Genomic DNA, 22,008 nt, shown 5'->3' on the forward strand with positions numbered 1-22,008 from the left:
TGACATCTGTTAGTCAGATTTGACTGAAGTCTCCCTCTCAGGGTCATATAAATAAATACTGTTCCTTTTGCTCATAGTTCCCCCAGGAGAGAGCCTTAATGAGTTGCTCTGTTTAATTCTAATTCATTATAACCAGCACACACTGCTCTTAATTACCTACAGCACAGCACCTCCAGCTAAATAGCCACCTCAGTCCCTATGGATGATCCTCAATCTCAGGCAGTCTTGTGACTGCGATTGCAGATTCATCAGAGACAATTACAAGACACCCCAAATGCTAAAAATGTTGCTAGAAATTTGTCAGAGAACATACATAGCTAGTTTTGAATGGCCGTCAGTGGGCTAACTGGACCATGCTAACTACCAAAAACCTTGACTCCTTGTTTTCTGCGGCCCGATTGTACTTTGCTGATCACACAAAGGGTGTAGATTCATTTCTGATAATTGACACCCATTAAGTGGAAAGTTACTGAGCAAGGCACTCAACTTGCTTCAGGGTAATGTCTCTGCAATTATTGTATTATAAATAGCTTATAATAGCTTATAAATAGCTTTGGATGAAACATATCTACTAATTATGACAAGCATTTTTTTTTTTATATGGAGCTCTGGTTTAAGATGTAAGATGCAAAACAAATTAAAACAACAATTCAAAAATTGCAATACCTCAAATATCAACATTTTACAGTTGTATCTGCTTCCATGTTCTGCGTCATTCAAACAAGTGATAATATCTTCAGCTCTACAGCGACGTTTCCCTTATGAGATTGTGCTGCTTATTAATGACGTTAACACTGTAATTCACAACCTGAACTAATTGTATGCTATTTAAGAGTGCAGATTTCTAGATTTCGGAGGTTTTGTACATGTCCTCTAACAGACTGTAGCCTGCAGGAAGGATTAGTTCAGTAAAACAGATCGCTGGCAGAGCATCCGGCCATCCCCCACTCAGGAGAAGAAGAGAGATGTGGGAAGACAGAAGGAAGAAAGGCTTGTCTTAACTGCCATGTTCTAGAGGCAGTCCTGAGGGACCTCAGGGAGTCTGTCTCAGCTTGTGTGGACACAGCCTGTAATAGAAATATAGAGATAATCCGACATATAGATCTGAGATGGACTGTGAAGAATAGATGGGAAAAGAAAGATTTTTTATTTTTTATTTTTTTGGTGCGTGAGTTTTAGAGAGTGAGTCTCGGAGACTAAATCACCTCTCCTAGAGCAAGTACAACAGAAGACTTCGGCTCCAGCAGTGGATGAGGCACGTAAGTGCACAGAGAGAGAGAGGCTTCCTTCCTTTAGCACTAAGTACAGCAGAGAGAATCAGGAGGTCACAAATTGAATTAGACCGGAAGAAAGGGCCAGGCCTGGACCTGCAGGAAACAGCACTCCAGAGATTCACAATTACTGCTTGTTTGCTTCAATGTGTGTGGGACAAGAAGTGTGTGTGTGTCATGTATATCCATACTTATTTATGTGTCCTGTTGTATTGTTATGTCATATACAGCCAATCACAGGTCATACATGTGATTTTTTTTTCTCATCAGATTTTTACTTGCCTGCAATTTATTACATTTAGTTTTTAATATTTATTTTAAAATAAATAATATTTATTTTTAAGTAGTCTAAAAGTATTATAGATAAAGTTAAATAAAGGTAGAGAGTATGTTTGTTCATGTGTTTGATTGATTGATTGATTGATTGATTGATTGATTGATTGATTGATTGATTGATTGATTGGACGGTTGGCCTGGTAATTATCAAAATGTCATATTCTATCTTCAAGTGAAATGACAGACTATTGACATAAGCCACACTTCTCAACTCCGCCCCTTTCTTACAATTAGCTGCAAGCTCACATTCAGATCTGCCTCCATTCAAACAACTGATTGATAGAATCAAGTCCCCACCCAACATTTTTTTTCGATATTCAGTTACACTCCAATGTACGTGACATACATTTGAGTGTAACTGAATATCGAAAAAGAATATGGAATATGGAAAAAATATGGAAGAAAATATCTGTAGCTACTTCTAGTTCAAATAAACAAAGCATAACATTTTAAAAAAATGTAATAAATAGCGCTGACCCAATAGGACAAATGGTTGTTCTGTCAATCTTTCTTAAACTCTCTCACACAGGCTCTGGGCCAGCAGGGAATTTTTGGCAGTAACCTACTATGGGTTCAGTTCATTATAATAACTTATAATGAACCTCTGAAATTCTCACAAAAATCTATACATGCCAAGTGGAGAGAAAATTGGATATCTTGAAAAAACTCAGACTCACACTTTAGCAAACCCAAATGTAAGGTGAGTCCATTTACATGCCATTAAAGTCACCATGAAATCAAAATGGACAATTCTTGTTTTTATGAAATATTGCAGTATTAATGTGCCTTCATGTGGCATGTGCCTTCATGATCTTTAATCAAAATAACTTCCCCTCCCTCTTGCAGCAACATCTCTTCTGTTCTCTGATGATGTTTTTACTGGTGCGAGGGCGGGGTAAACCTGTCACTCACATGACATCACAGCAATAGCAAACCACAACCATCCAATCAATTCCTGATAGACAAAATCAAGTCCCGCACTATAATTTATTGATTTATTTAAGAAATCATTTCACTGAGACATATATCACTATAGGGAAGAAAATCCTATTGCAACTTCCGTTTCATGCTGACTTTAAAGTCCTATGAGGTTCCCACAGTGTCTGGTGCTAGGAACATCAATCAGGCACTAAATATTTTAGTGACAGAAACCTCACTTTATCACTGTCTGTTTTCATGGTCTCTCTGATCTATCTGTGTATTCCATCTCCTTACAGTAACATGCAGTTTCACACCCATCCCTGTCTGTTTTAACTTGTTTCCTCATTGAACTCCTCATTATGAAGCCGCAGCAAATAACTTTGTGCTCGCTTATGACCATTCACTCAAACAGGGAAAGACACTTCCCACATCCAACTTCATTTATCTTCCATTTCATATCTGTCTTGTCTCTAAATGGGAATTCACAACACATTGGTAAACACGCCCATGTGTGCACAGAGCTGACAGTAATTGTTTGTGGTTTTACAAGTGTTCCAGGCAGGGGAAAACAACGATCACACGAGTGCCGCGAGCGCATCTCTGGCCCGTGCGGCGACAGTAGAATAGGATCGTGATCCTTGGCTTTGTCCTCTGGCTTTCCGCTGAGCCTCTGTGCCGTGTCAAAAAGGCCCCAGGGCTGAGGACGATAAGCCAACTCCAGGGACACGGAGTGGCATATGAGCCTCTGAGCCAAAGAAGCCTCGTCAGCCAGCCTTCCTTTCGCCATCTGCCCTTCCTGGAAAGGTTAAAGAGGACTCGAGCAGGAAGCATTGATTTCAACGATTTGGAGACCGGTCTAGTTGGAAAGGATTAAGGAGGTACCTGCTGCTCAGGCAGTGGCAGGGCTAAATGAAAGGTCTGGTTACTGTGTGTTTATGGCCATGTGCTTGGTTTCCGTGCCTAGATGCAGGTGGACGAACCCCGCAGCTAGATTATTCCCTACCTGAGGAGAGTAAACACTCACACTTGCCAGTTTCTTTCTCTACTTTGGGTTCAGTGTGTGTGAGAGTGCGCGTGGGTGGGCGTGTTGGTGTACGGGTAGGTGAGGTTAAGAAATATTTCCATAACAGTAATGATGCTTGGATGTGCCTGTACAGTGGAAAGGATATTTCTCATGTGAATTGTGCATGGATTGCTCATTTGTTTAAAGGAATAGTTTATACATAAGAGAAAAGTGTTTTACTCGTTCTTACTTTGTTCCAAAACAACTTCTTCTGCATTCTTCTGGGGAACATAAAAAGAGGACTCATTTTTGTGCAGTGACAATGAACAGGAACTCAAATAATGATTCATCAATAACTTCCATACTAAAATCAACTTAAACCACTTAAACCGCACATACACAGAAATAGCATACTCTAGATGGCCTTATGAATGCGTCAAGGGGTGGTTGATTAGGAATTTACTTTTTAAACTTAAATGTTGCTGTTAGAGCATAAACAACATCTGCAAAAGTTACGACACTCAAAGTTCAATGCAAATGGAGATGTTTTATTTTAAAAATTCGCAAGTGGCTGGTAGGGAGGTCACCGTAATTTTGCCAAATAAGACATGTTCCTGGATCAACATATTTTGTTGATCCTAGAACAACATTCCAGTCTGAAAATTTAGTCTTAAAGGGGTGGTTCAATGGGTTTTTTTTCTAGGCTTGATTGTGTTTTTGGGGCACAGTTTAACATGTCTTAATGCTTTGTTATTTTGAAACCGGTGTATTTTTCATATATTTTACCTTTATTCTACACCTCTGTTTCCATTGTCATATGAACGGCTCGTTTGACTTCCTGCTTCTATGAAGCCACTCCCTCTGAAATACGCAATGTGCTCAGATTGGTTAGTTGGCCCAGTGTATTCAGAGCCATCGTGATTCGCTGAAGCATCCGGAAACGCCACGCCCCTTACCATTTGTTACCGGTTACGTGGGCTTCGGTTATATTGTGTGCTCAATTTGATTATATTGCTGTATCAAATTGAGCCTGAATCAGACCCAGATGAACAGCAATCGCAGCTTTTAAAGGACGTTTATAAATGGTATTTCATTTTGTATTTGTGTGAAAGTGTTTAGATGCTGTCACTGCTGTTTGTTAGCTTTCAATATACAGTTTTATCCTGATTAAAGCTTTACTGTAGTCAAATACATGACTGAGTAGTAGCATTTTTGTAAAGGTAGCGTTTAATTTACAGCATTTGTCTATGAACAGACGTTTGTTGGTGTTTGTTGGAGAAGTATGCACTATAATACAGCTAACTGGCTAGCGAAGCAAAAACGAGTTTCTCTTTGTACATGTCCTTGATGCAACCAAATAGCAACAGAACTAAACGTTTAAAAGACATGTACAAACAATAAATCGTACTTACAGTTTGGGGCCGATAAACAGCAGCTTCTGCTTTTAAAGTGGGAACTGCTTCATCTTTCAGTAAAAGCCTTTTTGCAAATCCAGCATTGAACTCGTGTAGATTCTGGAAGCTGTCTTCAGCGCCGCATCCAGTGTAGAAAATATCACAGATTATAATGGGTTCTATTATCTTTTGACGCGTCGCGCAGCTTGCGCCCGGTGTACACAACACTTCCGCTTTCATTATGCTGCGCCACATGGCTTCGCCCACTTTTTTGTGTGTTCCCGGGGGCGTTGCAAACCAACCCGGGAAGAAGCTTGTTGTAGTCCAAAATCGGTCGTTTTTGTAGGCATTAAACTGACATAACTTTAAACGACAATATCTCCGTTTGCATTGAACTTTCAGCGCTGTAACTTTGCAGATACTGTTTATGCTCAAGCAGCAACATTACACACTAACTGAAGTTAAAAAAGTGAAATCGCATTGAACCACCCCTTTAACCCTATTCCTACCCCTAAACCTAATCCTACCCATAACTTATCCCTAAAATCAAAGGGGAAAGATAGGTGAATAACACTGATGTAAAAGCACCTAACCCTGGTTGTAAGCCTAAACTTGACATAAACGGTAAACTTGTCCCTCAAATCTGACTGGTTGATTGGAATGTTGTTCCAGGAATAACAAAGGCTGCGTTTACACTTGACCTGTATCTGGATGTTGTCCACGCATTGAAAAGACAAGTGTAAACGCGTTTGTGATTGGAATGTTATCCGATCAACGTGTCCTGGTTCGGAGGGAGTCGAGGACGCATTGTGATCGGATCTCAGTGTACTGTAAACGCGATCCAGCTATCGTATCTACATTCAGAGGGCGACGTCATTTAAATTCCCGTCCAGTCTCTCCGCATGGCTGTCAGAAAATAATGGACAGACCCAGTTTTGACAAGAAATTAAACTTCTTTGAACTTTACAATAAAGGTCTATCTTTAAAACTGTTAATTTAGACTTACATGATAGGCTACCTTGTGTGTCATTTTTCATTTTAATTGTGCAACATTATCTAAATGAGGTGATCGCGTATGTTTTTATTGTTTCAGTTTATTTCCAATATTGTACGCTTAACTTAACTTTAAACCTGGATGATGTTACTTGTTTAACATGATAAACCCAGTTATTTTTCAACTCTGAAAGTATTTTTTCATTTAAAAAAATTTATTTGATCTAAGACTGGAGATTACATCGGAAAGTAAAGTAGCCTAAGTGGGTGAAAGCAATAGGACACTGTTTAATTTGTATCGTCTTTACTCTTATCTGGTGTCATATATAGTCTACCCTTGTTTAGTTCTAATTAATGCTCTTTAATACAAAGAGTTCAGATTCTGCCATTACATATTACACAAACTTACGCACTAGCCTGACTACGTCAGACTTCCTACTTCCGCTCAATTTCATTTCGCTTCTGTACTCAGTCTGATACAGCGTCAGAGCTTTGTGTTTGCCACCGGTCTGGAAACAGCCGGGCCAATCAACGAACAGAGGGCGGGCTGAGAGCCGTGACGTAGATGCTAAGCGCCGAGTTTTACATTGTAGGTTAGAGAAATCGAAAACCGAAACGACCGCGGAAATGGGAAACGAGACACGGGATGCAAACTTCGGGATGCATTAACTTCGCATAATCTGCAAAAGTCGTTTACAGCCATGTTCACTCCGGTATTTCGCTCACATCATCATGTGTTTACAACAGGTTTACAGTGGAAGTTCAATCATAGATTTGAGTTCGATGCATGATGTCTGTGCTTCGATGCGGCTGTACAGGCGGATAACATACGTCATAACTAAACGTATCTGATTGGCTTACGGGTAACCAATGATTTTAAACTTCAGACAAGCGTCCCCTAGCGAGAGAGAAAACACTTCTCTATTATGCCATTCCAGACTCTGTCTACGAAGCAAAGTGAAGTAGCAGAGTCTGGTATTACCAGGCTACTTACGCACTCCTTTCAATCATGAAATGCGTCGAGATATTTTTTTTTTCACCATACAAGATTAATGTTGGGAAACTTAAATTGGTAGATTAAGTTCTCTACTTGTGATCGATTGTACTTTTGTAGTATAAATCACAAAAATGTTGTGCTATGTGCACTGCATTGATAGAGGCTAAAGTGAAAGTTGTTTTACGCTATGAAGCTATTTGATGCGGCTGCCTTTCAAACACGCCTATTTAAATATTGTGCGGTTAACAAAAATCCGATCATTTATGAAGATACAGAGGCCACTTAATGTGAACAAATATAAACTCGCTGTGTCCTGATTGGCTAATGATCTGATCTGCTTGATCGGATCACGGTGATCACATATTAATGCCAAGTGTAAACGCAGCCATAGATGTTGATCCAGGAACATGTCTTACTTGGCAAAATCACAGTGACCCTGGTAGGGACTACAACAAGCTTCTTCCCGGGTTAGTGACATCACTAACCCTAAAATTTACATAAACCCTGCCCCTGAGAACATGCAACAAAGGGGTGAGGCCATGTTGGGCTGCTTTAGAGAAAGAGTTGTTGTAGTAGAGTGTTGTTACCTTGCCATCATTTTACGCCGGACTGCTTCACAAAAGAGGGTCAATTCAACGCTGGATTTGCACAAAAGATTAACGGCACATGCTAGTCGATGAGTTGAATCAACTCCACAGCAACTACATAAATTTATTCACTCACCATTCAGAAACGTCCAGTTGCATTCTATAAGTTTGAACTTCTTCCTGAGTCTCTCCATCAGTGTCTGACTCTGGGTTGAACAATGTAAGGCTGAACACCTTTACTGACAATTGTCATTTTGGCTGCGTGAGATTCTCCAGCTTTGTTGTTGTTGAGCAACCGAAGCGTGAGCTGTTAAAGCTCCACCCTCTTTTGGAAAGCGTGCTGGGGGGAGCAGCTCATTTGCATTTAAAGGGAAACACACATTATGTTTGAAGTAGTTTTGATGATGACAATTGGCATTGCTGGAGAATCTTGCTGCGCATGCTTTTAGTCAAGAGTGCATCTTTAACCTTTTGAGTGGTACGGTCCCACATATGGGATTTAGAACGTTCAGTGACGTCACATAACTGGCAGATTCAAACTGTGCTTTCGCGCTTTGGCTGCGAGACGGATGCGCTCAGTTCTTGTCATATATCACAGCTACATAATGTTTTTTTTTTTTTTTTTAAGGTTTCAGACATTTAAATACACATAAACACCAGTAAAACAATACATTTAGAGTTTATAAAATACACACTGATGTCAGACATCAGTGGAAGCAGCAATAACAATTCATTCAAATGTAATTTGCCAACATTTATTCATATCAGACACACATAGTGGGCCTAAGTAACTATAAAGTTTACTCTATTATTCTTCCAGTTCACCAGCCACTTACTTGCATATATTTTGGGAGAAACTGATTAATTCATGCGCTGTAAATCTGACTGACGGGACTCTGTGAACTGTGGGGCAAAGATGGTGGTGCGTGCCCATCCCACGTTATAAAGATATCTTTATCTTTATCTTTATAAAGATAATTTATAAAGGTTTTTAAACGACAAAACACACTCACTTACACATATTTGAGAATCGGAATATCAAATAGTTGATGACTTGGTGAGCAAGTTTGTGAATATTTTAAATAAAAAAGGAAAAACAAAATAATAGTGATCCATCTGTCATAGAGTATTATTGTCGCTGCAGTGTGTTACGTGGCAAGCATGATGTGCCACCATGCAAACAATAAGTGCAACGTTCTAAAATAACGGTTGCCTTAAAAAAACTCACTCTGGGGGGTCTGTTAGAATATTTTAAACTCATGCTTGAAAGGGTTAAAGAGTATCGTATGTTTGCTGAGAGTGACGAAAGGCTGTAAAGGTTGTGTGGAAAGCCTTTATATGGAGATGGTTTGGGGGTGTTTTATGCAAATGTCTAACCTTGAGGACACGGTCACGGTCATTTAGAATACTCCCAATTCATTAACATTAGAACTAGGTTAAGAACTAATTTATGTGCATGGACGTTTTGTGAATTAGGTGGAAATTTTTATTGAGAAGTTCTCCTGAGAGTGTAAATACAAATAATCCAAGCAAGTATTAGTGACACCAATTGTGTGATATTTTTGGATGTTTAAATACTTTTTTCTATCCCAGCTTCATATATAGTATCAACTGTAAAAAATGCACTTTTAATAGTAAAAATACAACAGTAAAATCCTGTTAATTAGTTAACAGTAAGTGTCCTTACAATATAAAGTGAAAAAAATTAATAGATCTAACAGAACATCAATTTAACAAGCATAATTTTACAGTAAAATACTGTTAAATTTACAGTTTTCGGAAGTGAAAAAGATTGTAATCTTATAATTTACAGTAAATTGATATTCCCAGAATTCCCTGTGTGAAAACTTCACATTTGATTTTATTTATTTATTTATATAAATTTAAGTGAAATTCATAAAAAGTTGTCGCTACCATATTTTTTCATGGCAATCTTCTGGTAACCACAGCTTTTATTTTGGAACCATACATTTCAACCTAAAAAGCGCAATCACTGTGGCACTATCAGAACATTACTATGTACATCTAGACCAGCCTGACACAGCAAAATGTACAATGGCGTGAATTTGGCTATACACTATTTAAATGTGGTAGGTGAACGTAGAGAGTTCAAGAAATCAAAACTATAATAATTTCACCACTCCATTCAATGCTGGTAGCTCCACATTCACAAAACTTCACCTTTAAGATCACTTCATTATTAAATGATGGATGTCCACAAGGTGTGTAATCCCACCCTCTGTATGTTAATCACCACCGATATTCAGTGCCAAAAGTGCCTGTTCCCGGATGCATACATGGGGCAGCACGGTGGAAATCTCTGTCTTTCCGTCTCATTAATTTTCCTTGCAAACAGAGATCCGGCAGGTCCATGCCTCTTTAGTTCCATACATATTTAATGCCCTAGGAAAGAGGACGCAGAGGGCCGGATTCTGCTCCCTCTGCAGTTGCCATGGCTTAGGCAGTGAATAAAGCGCCCTTACAAAGTCACACTGTCGTGCTGTCAAGAGGGCAGCTTCTCGCCAAAATGTCATTATCTCCCCACTTGTGTGCAACAATGTGCAGGCCACGAAGGTGAGGAGGCGAGCAAACACACAGGGAGAGGGAGAAGAAGTGGAAAAGATGCTTTGAAAAAAAGGGAAAAAGAGACAAAGAGAGATATGATTGTTTTCCCCTGAAATATAATTTCACTTCAAGAAGTGCAGGGGTCATTAAACTGACATTCCCCAATTCAAAGACAAAGTGCAGTGCTTGTGCAAAGGTCACACGAACATAAGAACAGATTTGCAATTCAGATTGTGTTAAAAGGCTGCCAACTCCCCAGAATCAGATTTTTATATCATTAGGACGACGTGATTCTTCCAACAATTTTTACAGTCTGCATTCTTGTCGCTGATTAGCTGATGAAAAGGAGGAGGACAAAAGGAGATGAGTTGTGATTCACACACAGCTTACAATGCAAAAACACACACAAAACAAGGTATCAATTCCAGCCGTTCTCTGTGGACCAAGTATTTAGTATGTTGATTACATGTCTCCTTTTTAAACAGTGGAAGGATTTTCAATGCATTCTTCTTAAATAAAAAGGGATTTTATGTACGCAGATCAGAGAAAATATTCTCTTCCAAGCAAATTAACCCTACTGTATCAAATTTAAAATGCATATAAATTATCAACATGATCACAACTTTGCTTAAAAACCTGTTGTACACAATTTTCTACACGCCTTCTGCCATCTGATTGATAGTTTACACTTTTTTAGTATGATTCTAAAATGTCCTCTTTCAGGTCACTGTACACGTGTCTTTTTGCTGTGAAATGTTTACTGATTCTTATACTTTTATATTGTTAGTAATAATTCAAGATGAACATTTACTAGACTGAAGCAACTTTTACTTGATTATCCATAGATAATTTTGTAAAAAATCATGTTAAAATGTGAGTATTAAATATGATACATCAGGTTTATGAGGAATGTTTATTTGTACATCTCTCAATCATCATTGTAATATATTGCATATGTTTTGGCCACACAATACAACCCGAATTCCGGAAAAGTTGGGACGTTTTTTTTTATTTGAATAAAATGAAAACTAAAAGACTTTCAAATAACATGAGCCAATATTTTATTCACAATAGAACATAGATAACATAACATGTTTAAACTGAAGAATTTTACAATTTTATGCACAAAATGAGCTCATTTCAAATTTAATACCTGTTACAGGTCTCAAAAAAGTTGGCACAGGGGCAACAAATGGCTGAAAAAACAAGAAATTTTGGAAAGATTCAGCTAGGAGAACATCTAGCAACTAATTAAGTTAATTGATATCAGGTCTGTAACATGATTAGCTATAAAAGGGATGTCTTAGAGAGGCAGAGTCTCTCAGAAGTAAAGATGGGCAGAGCTGTGAAAGAGTGCGTAAAAAGACTGTGGAATACTTTAAAAACAAAGTTCCTCAACATCAGATTGTAAAGGCTTTGCAAATCTCATCATCTACAGTGCATAACATCATCAAAAGATTCAGAGAAACTAGAGAAATCTCTGTGCATAAGGGACAAGGCCGAAGACCTTTATTGGATACTCGTAGTCTTCTGGCGCTCAGACGACACTGCATCACTCATCGGCATGATTGTGTCAATGACATTACTAAATGGGCCCAGGAATACAATTTTGTGTTAAGAAAATCTGCCGTGCCATCTGCAGATGCCAACTAAAGCTCTATCATGCAAAAAGGAAGCCATATGTGAACATGGTCCAGAAGCGCCATTCTGTCCTGTGGGCCAAGGCTCATTTAAAATGGACTGTTTCAAAGTGGGAAAGTGTTCTATGGTCAGACGAGTCCATATTTGACATTCTTGTTGGAAATCACGGATGCCGTGTCCTCCGGGCTAAAGAGGAGGGAGACCTTCCAGTGTGTTATCAGCGTTCAGTTCAAAAGCCAGCATCTCTGATGGTATGGGGGTGCATAAGTGCATACGGTATGGGCAGCTTGCATGTTTTGGAAGGCACTATGGGTTTTAGAGCAACATTAAACGAAAAATACATCAAAGACAACCACAAACTCTTCAGCAGCTGAAAACCTATATCAGGCAAGAATGGGACCAAATTCCAACACCAAAACTCCAGAAACTCATAACCTTTATGCCCAGACGTCTTCACACTGTTTTGAAAAGAAGAGGAGATGCTACACAATGGTAAACATGCCCCCGTCCCAACTATTTAGAGACCTGTAGCAGGCATCAGATTTGAAATTAGCTCATTTTGTGTATAAAATTGTAAAAATTTCTCAGTTTAAACATTTGTTATGTTATCTATGTTCTATTTTGAATGAAATATTGGCTCATGTGATTTGAAAGTCTTTTAGTTTTCATTTTATTCAACTTTAAAAAAACATCCCAACTTTTCTGGAATTCGGGTTGTAAAAACGACAGTGTTTTGGTCATAAAAATCTGAATTTTATCTTTCTTTTTGACCATATCATTATCGGAAACTACATCACATTTCACATGTTTGCTCAGTTTGATGCGTTTTTTTCCCCTCCTCAAGTAAAAAAAAACAACAACAACAAAAAAAAAAAACAGATATTCAAACTTTTGTCTAGGTTGTATAAATTTTCAAAAAAACGTTCCATTAAAAAAGAGGTTTTTGACTATTATTCCATTTGTCAGGCTTTACAGGGTTAACAAATTCAAGTCTCTTCTAAAGTTGACCTGAGACTGACCCTCTCAAAAAACCTGCTCATGTTCAAAGGAGGACACCTGGGCCCCTTCGTATCCACTAGCAGCTGTCAATCAACATCAGTCAATCAGAATCATTCTAACCGACAAAAAGCCTTGCAGGAACAAGACTGTCTCTACTAAGCGTTCTTGTGAAATAGTAGTCTTGTTTAGCCAGACGTTTGACTAACAGCATAAGATCCGGTACACATTGCAGAGTATTCTGGCCAAGAACCACCCACTTACACATGAACAGACTGTATGATTGACATATAAAGTGACCAATCACAGTTTGTTTTGTTTATACCTCCTTGTAAAGGGCATATTTATTACACTATAATAATAATTATAGATAATTGGTTAATAATGGTTCCACAGAAAACACTATAAAAATAATGGGAAAGGTGTATAGACTCTTATCAGAGTTTCTGTCCATTCTAGAGTAATAAGTACAAATTATTTCACAGCTATAAGGAAAATGAAGTAATGTATACAGGGTATTTCTGATCATGAATATCTAGTTACCTTGTAAATGTGACTTTTTGAAGGTGAAATGATTAAAAAAAAAACACATATGGATGATGCTTAAAGCTAGCCAATCAGATTAGAGCTTGGTAGTTTTGTGTGCAGTATGCATCACATGGTCAGTGAACGGACTGTGGGCGGCCCATGCAGCCTGAGGCTGAAACTAGGGAAGAGGTAACAAAATACAAATTTGTTTTCCCTCTCAAACATGCATGCACACACATTTAGACAGATGGAGGATTATGAATCTATTTCTTTCAGAGAGTTCCTGTTCTGTCTTAGGTTCTTTACCGCATGGATTTTGGACTGGGATATGGAAGAGTAATTTTGGGTAGTGTCTAAACAATCTATGGATTAATATGGATTATGCATTGGATTTGTCTGCCATCTGAAGTAGTGTAAATAATTGGTGAGAGCTGTAATATGCAATTTGAGCATAGTCCATACTAATGCTTCAGGGCTTTTTTTTTTTTCGCATTTAACCTTCAATATCTAAATCTAAGACATGATAAATTAATATATTCTATTCAGTGAAGTATTTATTAAACAAATTTCTTGTTTAAAAAGTTCTTGTTCTGCCTTCCTCAATTCAGTAACACCAGTGGATGATCATCATCATCATTGTTTAATGCCAATGTTATGCTGTATCAATGAAGGCTGCCACTTAATACTTGAGTTAATTCAGTATTACTTTTTTATACAGTAAAACCAATAAGGTCTCAAGGATAGTCCATATAATCAATCTCATGTGCACAAAAACAGCCTTTAGCTGTGACTATGTTCACAATATAACACGGCCTTTAAATTACTGTAATTGACTATTTATTTTAGCATCCAAAACACTGCAAATTGTATTCATCAAAATAGTACTAATTCTGTAATGTTCAGGCACGAAAAACATGTTTAAAAATGTTAAACAGCATTGCAGCACCTAGACGTAAATACAACTTGAATTAAATATTTTAGACTGTTACTAGGGAGAAAATGGGTTTAAAATAAGAATTGTTTTTGTTCTGCATTTCCAGGTGTGATTGTGTCTTATTCATTACTATGTACTTGTTTCAGAACCACGGACAGGGACCAAGCCACTCTCGCCTGTAAACCTGAGCAAATCTAAAAATTCATAAATAAAGAATGCAAAGAAAGAGAGAATAGCGAGAGAAAAAAAAAAAAAAAAAAGCAGGAAGAGAGAGATGCAACAATCTGCTGCACACTCACTGAAACAGTGTGTAATGTACTTTCCAAAGTGTCCTTCAGTAGGTTTGGCAGAACATTTTACCCTTGTTTCCTCAACCCACAGCACAGGAAATATGAACTCAAACATCTTGATATCGCTAATTGTTTGAGAATGACATGCTTCATATGCCCTTCTTTGCTGCTCTATTAAGAGCAACAGTCCTATTTCATGCATATGCAACAGCAAAGTTATTCAACGCCATGACTGAAGTGGAAGAGGAAAAACACCTGAACAATGACTAGAACAGAATAGCCTTCCGGGGATTACACAGAAAAATCACTGCTGCGCTATTAACGTTATTGAAATTCCATAAAGCACTGCACCATCTCACTCTCCCTCACACACAATCTTTGTGTTGTTCTTTATCTTTGCAGATTGCAGGAAACCTAAAACCATAAATCTCTGACTGTTTCAAATGAGAGGACATGCCCTCAGCTTTGTCCTTCCATACTGAGGTAATTACCTACTATGAGTGCAACCCCTGTGGACACAAACCTCTTAAACAAACCTAAGACAGTTTACTGGTTTAAGGTGGTCTCTTTTTTTTTTGCCTGGCTTGCTGGATAGTGCCCTAAACCAGGCCAAATTCAGAAAGGCTCTAACCAGTTTAACTACATTTCTTATTAGCCAACCAGTTTTGTTGATTAAGCTAGTATTGACGCTCACTAAAACGTTTTCCATGATAATATTGCAAAAACACTAACACACAAAATCACTTAAGGTACCAAAAGGAATCACTGCAACATGTACCATGTTATTCTTTGAAATATCATGGTATTTGCATGCTATTCCAAGGTAAATGAATATGATAGTCATTACTCACATTGGCCTGTTTAAACTAGTGCTGTCACGTGTGCACACTCACAATAACTGGCTGTATAGCATTCCAATTTTAGGATTTTTTAAATAATAAAATGTATTAGATAAAATTATCAAATTACATCTGACTATTTTAATATTTTATATTTATAACAATATGAGATAGCTGAAATTCTACCTTCTCTAAACAGTAGAATTCAGTTTAGTTTAGTTATTTTCTGCTAGCTAGTAGCTACATTTTTGATTAGCTTGCCCAGCACTTCGTATTTCTGTCATGGATCATCCATTAGTATGCTAGTGGATTTGCATAATTTCATAATTTCAACTAAGGGAGGAATCACCTGCACACACACCACAGAAAACATATTGTTGGACGTTTCCATATGCTCCTTTCCATGTGACCCAAACTTTTGCATTCAGGGTGCCACAAAATCCACCTCCCGTTAATCCACAAGTGCGCGCACACCGTGTACCCGCGCGCGTCCTCGCGCGCATATGACAAAACAGCGGAGCGTACACATGTGGTGCTTTTTTCATTCGCTTAATGTGAAATAAATGTGATGCCAGTATACGTGAGCTTCGGTTACAAGCCGTCAACAAACAAACCAACACCAAAGAGAAAGGCAGCGTACACCTACCGTGCACTCTTCCATGCATGTCCGCACCGAATATACATCCGTTTCATATTTCTGTACCAAAAGCTCAAACTCTCGGTATTTCTCCTGAGCTCGTCGGTCGTAGCGTTGGTAAGCCTGAACGCACTGGCTGCATCCCGACGCATCAGCCATGTCCAGGTTACAGGTCAAATTGTCCGGACTCCTAAACCCGTGAAACAAATCCAAAAGCGAGTAGGAGTTACAAAAAGAAAGATAGAAATCGCTCAGGTTCCACTCGGAGAGGCCCGAGCACACGGCTTCCGCCTCGCCGAAAGTCCAGCAGTTTTTGGAGAGGCTGTCAGGATGACAAGTTTCAAGTCTCCACAGAGGTTTGGTAGAATTGCCTATAAAAATAAGACTCTGCTCTCTCTGATGGCTGGATGAAAGTATATGGTTCGTGTGCCGTTTGTCTCGCGTCCTCGCCAGTTTCGCCTCGGCGCAGAACCACAGATGATCAGAGAGCAAAACGGTGATAAACAAAAGAGAGGCTAAGGACAGTCGCCATCTCTGGGCCCTTTCCGAATCGGTGAATAATGGCTTTTCGTCCTCTCGGGGTGCGAAGCAGATTTTTAAGCCGTCATCTTGCTGCCGACACGTCCAAGCACCCCTGGTCATATTTCAGGAAAGAGCAGCACTGGCCGACTCCACCGCGACGGCTCCTCTGCCACAAAATGCATTGATTTGTAATGTTTTCTTCCCGTTAAACAGCGCTCCCGGCAGCTGTATCCGACTCTCTAGGGCTAGATAAAGCCGCGCGCGGTCATATCTCCGTTATTCCGCATGGCTCCCGGGAGAAAAAGCGCTTTCTGTGTGACAACATGCCTCCTCTGTTCCCGAAGCTCCTGCCTGTGTCCCCGTATCTCCTCAAGGGAAGGAAAGACGCTGAACGAGCTGCGCTTTCCTTATCTGGGCGGATTGCCTTCGATCTTCTCTGCTGTTCATCATCATCATCATCTTGGGTCCTGTGTTAAGTTGCCGCCATGTTCGTCTTGAAACACTTTTTGGGGAGCTGGGTCATTTGCGTCATCTCCATCCTGGCGCAGTAACACAGATCTATAGACTACAGGCGATGGATACACGCGCGTGCGCACGCGCCCGCTCTCTCTCACACACACACTCGCACTCACAGGACGTGTCAATATGAGAGATCACTCATAATAAATGCACATTTTCCCGTACATGTTTAGATTTTAAAGCCGGACACCCCCTTGTCATTTTATCTTGTCCACATTCATGGTCCATTCATCTTCAGCAACCCGTCAAACGTTCCCGTCAAAAGCAATCCGTTCATTACAAGCTCCGAGAAAAATAAACGACGCAGTGTGGACGTTAAAGACGCGGTGGTGCTAAATAACATCGTCTTGGCGATGCGTAATGTCCTTTACATGCGTAAAGACGGGAGGAAAAGGATGTCACAACATGTTGCGTGAAGGAGAATCAGCGTGTGATAGAGATGAACGACATTTCTGTGTCTCGTTCATCCCGTTCAGGCTGAAGTTTATTAGTATGCAGCGTGTAACTGTGTGTAAGGAGCCGGGCACAGGAGAGACATCTGGGCGTCAAAGCAGCACGTTGGAAAGCGAGCGCGGAAACGTGAGGCGAGTGTGTGTGAGAGCGGAAGAGAGAAAGAGAGACAGATACAGTATATTTGTCCTCTAACAGGCTAACCTTGTGCGGCATGGCCCTGTTTGATCCTACATTTCAAAGCAAACAAAGTGTGCGTGCTGTGCAAAATCACCAAGCGCTTGGCTTCTGCCTTTCTTTCAGTATCTGGGTGCTGAACGTGAGGAGAGAGGCGAGGCTGGCATGTAAATCAGTGCTTTTTCATTTGCATCCTTAAAGTAGCCAAATCACTGTCATGTTGAACAGCTTGGAGTCCTTTCCTTGAGATAAATCGCACCCCCTAGGAAAAATGAGTTGTTTTTATATATATACAGGGTTGGGGAAAAAAATACATCAAAATGTTTTTTTTTTTAAATAAAATACCAAATACCTTAATTTTAAGTGTATCAAAATAAACTACAAAATACAGCAGCCACACCATATAAAAATAAACTACTGTATTTTTGTATTTTAAAAATACTAAAAAATACTTTTACAAGGGAGCATGAAATTTCTTTGCAAACCTTCCATCAATTGGCCTATTTGACCTATCCCTTCACCATTACACTGACCCAAGTCATGCAATAAATCTGACATATGAAACCAGTTAAAGGCACAATATGTAGGAGTTTTAGATTAAAATATCCAAAAACCACTAGAACAATGTTATATATTTAGTTGGCTTGTGTACTTACATTATCCCAAATGTTTCCAAGAATGTTTAAATCCAGAGAAATAAGCAATTTTAACCAGTACACGGGCTGTGTCCGTGCGTTGCCTATCAATGACATCATACCCTTAATTTCTGTTTTTTTGTAGAAATCATGGAAACACTAAAGACGCATTATATTCCTCATCTGTCTAAAAAAACATATGTTTTATTAGACAGATGAGGAACTATTTGGATTCATTCATCGACTGGAAACGAATCATGTTATATACGTTTTCTTGATTTACCGCGAGTACCAGGTTTTACCATGACTAACATCAATCTAGCTTACTGCAGTGTGCAACAAGTGTCTCATAGCAGCCGCCAAGCGAACGCACAGAGAAGCATTATAACAACTTTCAGTACTCAAATGTATCTAATATGATAAACAGCGCTGTGTTACCTCACATACGCTAGACCAAAAAAGGCGAAAGCAGCGAATGCGGCATAATAAAAGTTCCGCTGCTCTCAAGACATGTGTCACGTTCGTCTCTCATTAGCAATCTCTCCAGCGGTCTCGTTGAGCTCCAACATCACTCGCCCTGCTCTGCTTCATATTACAGTAACTTTAATAATCTCATCCATGAACATGATTTCTGCCCAAGTCCCATCCTGATTCTTTTCCACTGGCTGTAGACGTGAAAACAACACATCCATGATTCCACAAAATCAAGGATAAGCAACTGAATAAGTGACCTCTAGCGGCGAAAATTTACATATCGTATCTTTAACAGATCAAATTTTCACATGTGATCTCCCAGATGAAGGTTAGTTTTAAAGTAACCAACAGTTTAAGTTTTAACAGTTTGCAAATTACTTATAATTGTATCCTAATTTAGTTACTTGGTGTTTGGTAACGAAGGGCCTACTTTGCATCAGCAACACTGACTCGATGACAAACAAGTCATTCATAAGAGGACAAATGATAGCAACTAGTATCTAACTAATAAATAAATTGATTGTAAATCATAAATATAGGGGGCTGCTGCTCGGTATAATAGTTTTCAAGAACATTTGGTACAATTGGTAAAATATTTAGCCTACACTACTAAAAGGAACACCAAAACTTAACATCTGTTCTGAACTCAACAATTCTGGGCAAACTATATATATATAAAAATATATAAATATATATATATATATATATATAAAAATATATATATATATATAATATATAATTAATATAATAATAATAATATATATATATATATATATATATATATATATATATATATATATATATATATATATATATTATTTAATATTAATGAAGCAACAAATTATGTACAATTGAGGTCTGGCCCCCTTCATAACTTCAATGCCCCAATTGAATTCAAAACCAAAGGTTAATAGGTCTTTACAAAGTAAAATTCTGCCAAATGATGATCCTATAAAAAAAAAAATAAATAAAATTGCTCCAGCAGTGTACTGTTGCTATGGTTACTTTAAGGGTATAATTATCACTTTATTATAGATTTACATATTAAAAACATCACAAACATATTAGTGTTTTGATTTAAAACTGAATAAGGGTGTCATTTGACTAACTGCGCTAGAGGCAGCACAAGACTATTCTAGTTGCACAAGATGAACTTCAACAGATTTCTTCTCTGAAATATCATATAGAAATATAAAGCAGCCTAAACTGTGTAAAAAGAAAAGGAGTTTGGTTTAAAAAAAAAAGGTAAATAGTGAATAGGTTAAAAACCGCAAAGCCTGAGGCAAAAGCCCTCAGGGGGTATAGACTTTTGCCTGTGGACACCATATTTCACTTTCCACAAATGAGAATGAGTCTGTGAGGGAATCAATGTTTCAATGTTGTTTTCGATTCGAGGTCCTACATCACAGTTCTCACGACACATGCCTTAGAGTCTTTGATTTCATAATGCTTTGTCTGTATATAGCAGTTTTATATCAGACAGAGAATCAGAATGAAGGTTGAAAATAATTGGGGGGGGGGGGGGGGATGCGAAGCGAAGTGTTTAATGCACAGCTAGCCATAGATTATTCCGCTTATACCATGGTCATTTGCCAGCATTGACAAGTTAAAGCTGTTATTAATGTTTGCAGCACAATATTTGACCGGAAGGATAGTTATTATTATTATTATTTTTTTGTCGGTTACGGCTCGTTAGATCTAGCATGAATTATAATATTTATTTGAATTAATTGTAGAGAGAGAGAGAGAGAGAGAGAGAGAGAAATTCATACCTGTGTCTGATCAGCGCCTCTCTCTCTATTAAAGGGAAATGAAAAATCATTATTTAACAGTCATTATTTACTCACCCTCAAGTTGTTCTAAACCTGTATACATTTCTTTGTTCTGCTGAACACAATGGAAGATATTTGGAAGAATGTTTGTAACCAAGCAGATCTCGTCCCCATTGATTACCATAGTATTTTTTTCCTACTATGGTAGTCGATGAGGGACGAGATCTGCTTGGTTACAATCATTCTTCCAAATATCTTCCTATCCCTTTAACAACAAAGCTTATTCAAAATAGCGATGTAACACCCTAGTTGCTGAGAAATATAATTTAGCGATTCAGTAGCGAATATATGTATATATTTATATGCATATACATGTCAGAAAATGTCATGTCTCCCTTAATATATTTACATGTTTTCAAAATATATCTGTTATTTTTTCTCAGTTACAATCTGCAACATTTTAATTATGGATCAAATCAGTTTTGCAGTGCAGTGCATAAAGACAAACAGGTGTTAACATTTCATTTTTGGGGGCAAAACAATAAAAAAAATTAAATAATAATAATAAAAAAATTAAAAGGGCCCCAGGAGACGTCAGCCCCATTGTACCCCATGACCCTAAATTGAATTTGGGAAGGAACGAACATTGTTTTTAATGTTGTCGCACATTGTTAGCAGCACTCATAATGGCCAGATTATATTACAGATGAACCCTTCCTGGGTTAAAGATTTTAGAGGAAGTGCTTATCAGTCATTAGAGAAAATCAGCTGGCAGAGCAAGAGGAAATTCACATGGAAAATAAGGAGGATTAACATTGCCAAGTGTGATCATCTGTCGCCGATCTGAACAGAACTCACCCTTCCCCTCTCCCTCCCATCCCAATACAAGGCCCAACTTAAATGAACACAAAGACTTTTCCTAGAAGGAACATCTCTCTTCAGTAAATTTATTTTTGTTTTTCGCACACATACACTGCTTGTGACAAGAAATAGTAGCACAAGTTAGTGTTCCCCTTCTTCACCAATTTTTAGTGTCTCCTATAAGGCTATAATCTCATCTACTCCACGGAACAGTTTCAAATTGCCTGTTCTTCTCCTGGAATATTTTCAATATTCTCAAACAAGACTCTCAGCATACTCATCAAGAGATCTAAATTATGAATTGTGATACCAGCCGGGGTGAAATTGAGCACCACGTCTGCATTAAAATCAAGATGATGAGTAATACCTGTAGAGCTTGTCTCTATCTTCATTTTGATGATGTTTATGGACTTATCATCATAACATGTGTTCGGTCTTGCTGTCGGCCAATCAATAAGTTACGGCAATGTTATCCTGTGTCCAGTGGGCAGTAAAAACCTAATGATATAACAGCTCAATGAACCCCCTTCAAACAAACATTCTCTAGAGGACCAGCTCTTTCACTAGCGGGCAGTGCAAACAGTGACATGCTGGGAAGGGGGAGGGCCGTTCCCCCTTACCCATCTGTCACCAGTTGCTCGTTCCCTGTCAAACTTTAATATGGGA

General features: G+C 38.5%; 1 protein-coding gene across 1 annotated transcript in view; it reads right to left on the reverse strand.

Moving 5' to 3' along the window:
• The window catches only part of LOC125269987 (NALCN channel auxiliary factor 1), a 162,978-nt gene extending 145,121 nt beyond the window's left edge, over positions 1-17,857 (reverse strand). Inside the window, exon 1 of the mRNA XM_048193128.1 lies at positions 15,942-17,857. Coding sequence (XP_048049085.1) covers positions 15,942-16,574 — 633 coding nt within the window. The 5' untranslated portion in view covers positions 16,575-17,857. The remainder of the gene's footprint in view (positions 1-15,941) is intronic.
• Between the last annotated feature and the right edge of the window lie 4,151 nt (positions 17,858-22,008).

Source organism: Megalobrama amblycephala, linkage group LG6 (genome assembly GCF_018812025.1).
Source record: "Megalobrama amblycephala isolate DHTTF-2021 linkage group LG6, ASM1881202v1, whole genome shotgun sequence".
Classification (NCBI taxonomy): Eukaryota; Metazoa; Chordata; class Actinopteri; order Cypriniformes; family Xenocyprididae; genus Megalobrama; species Megalobrama amblycephala.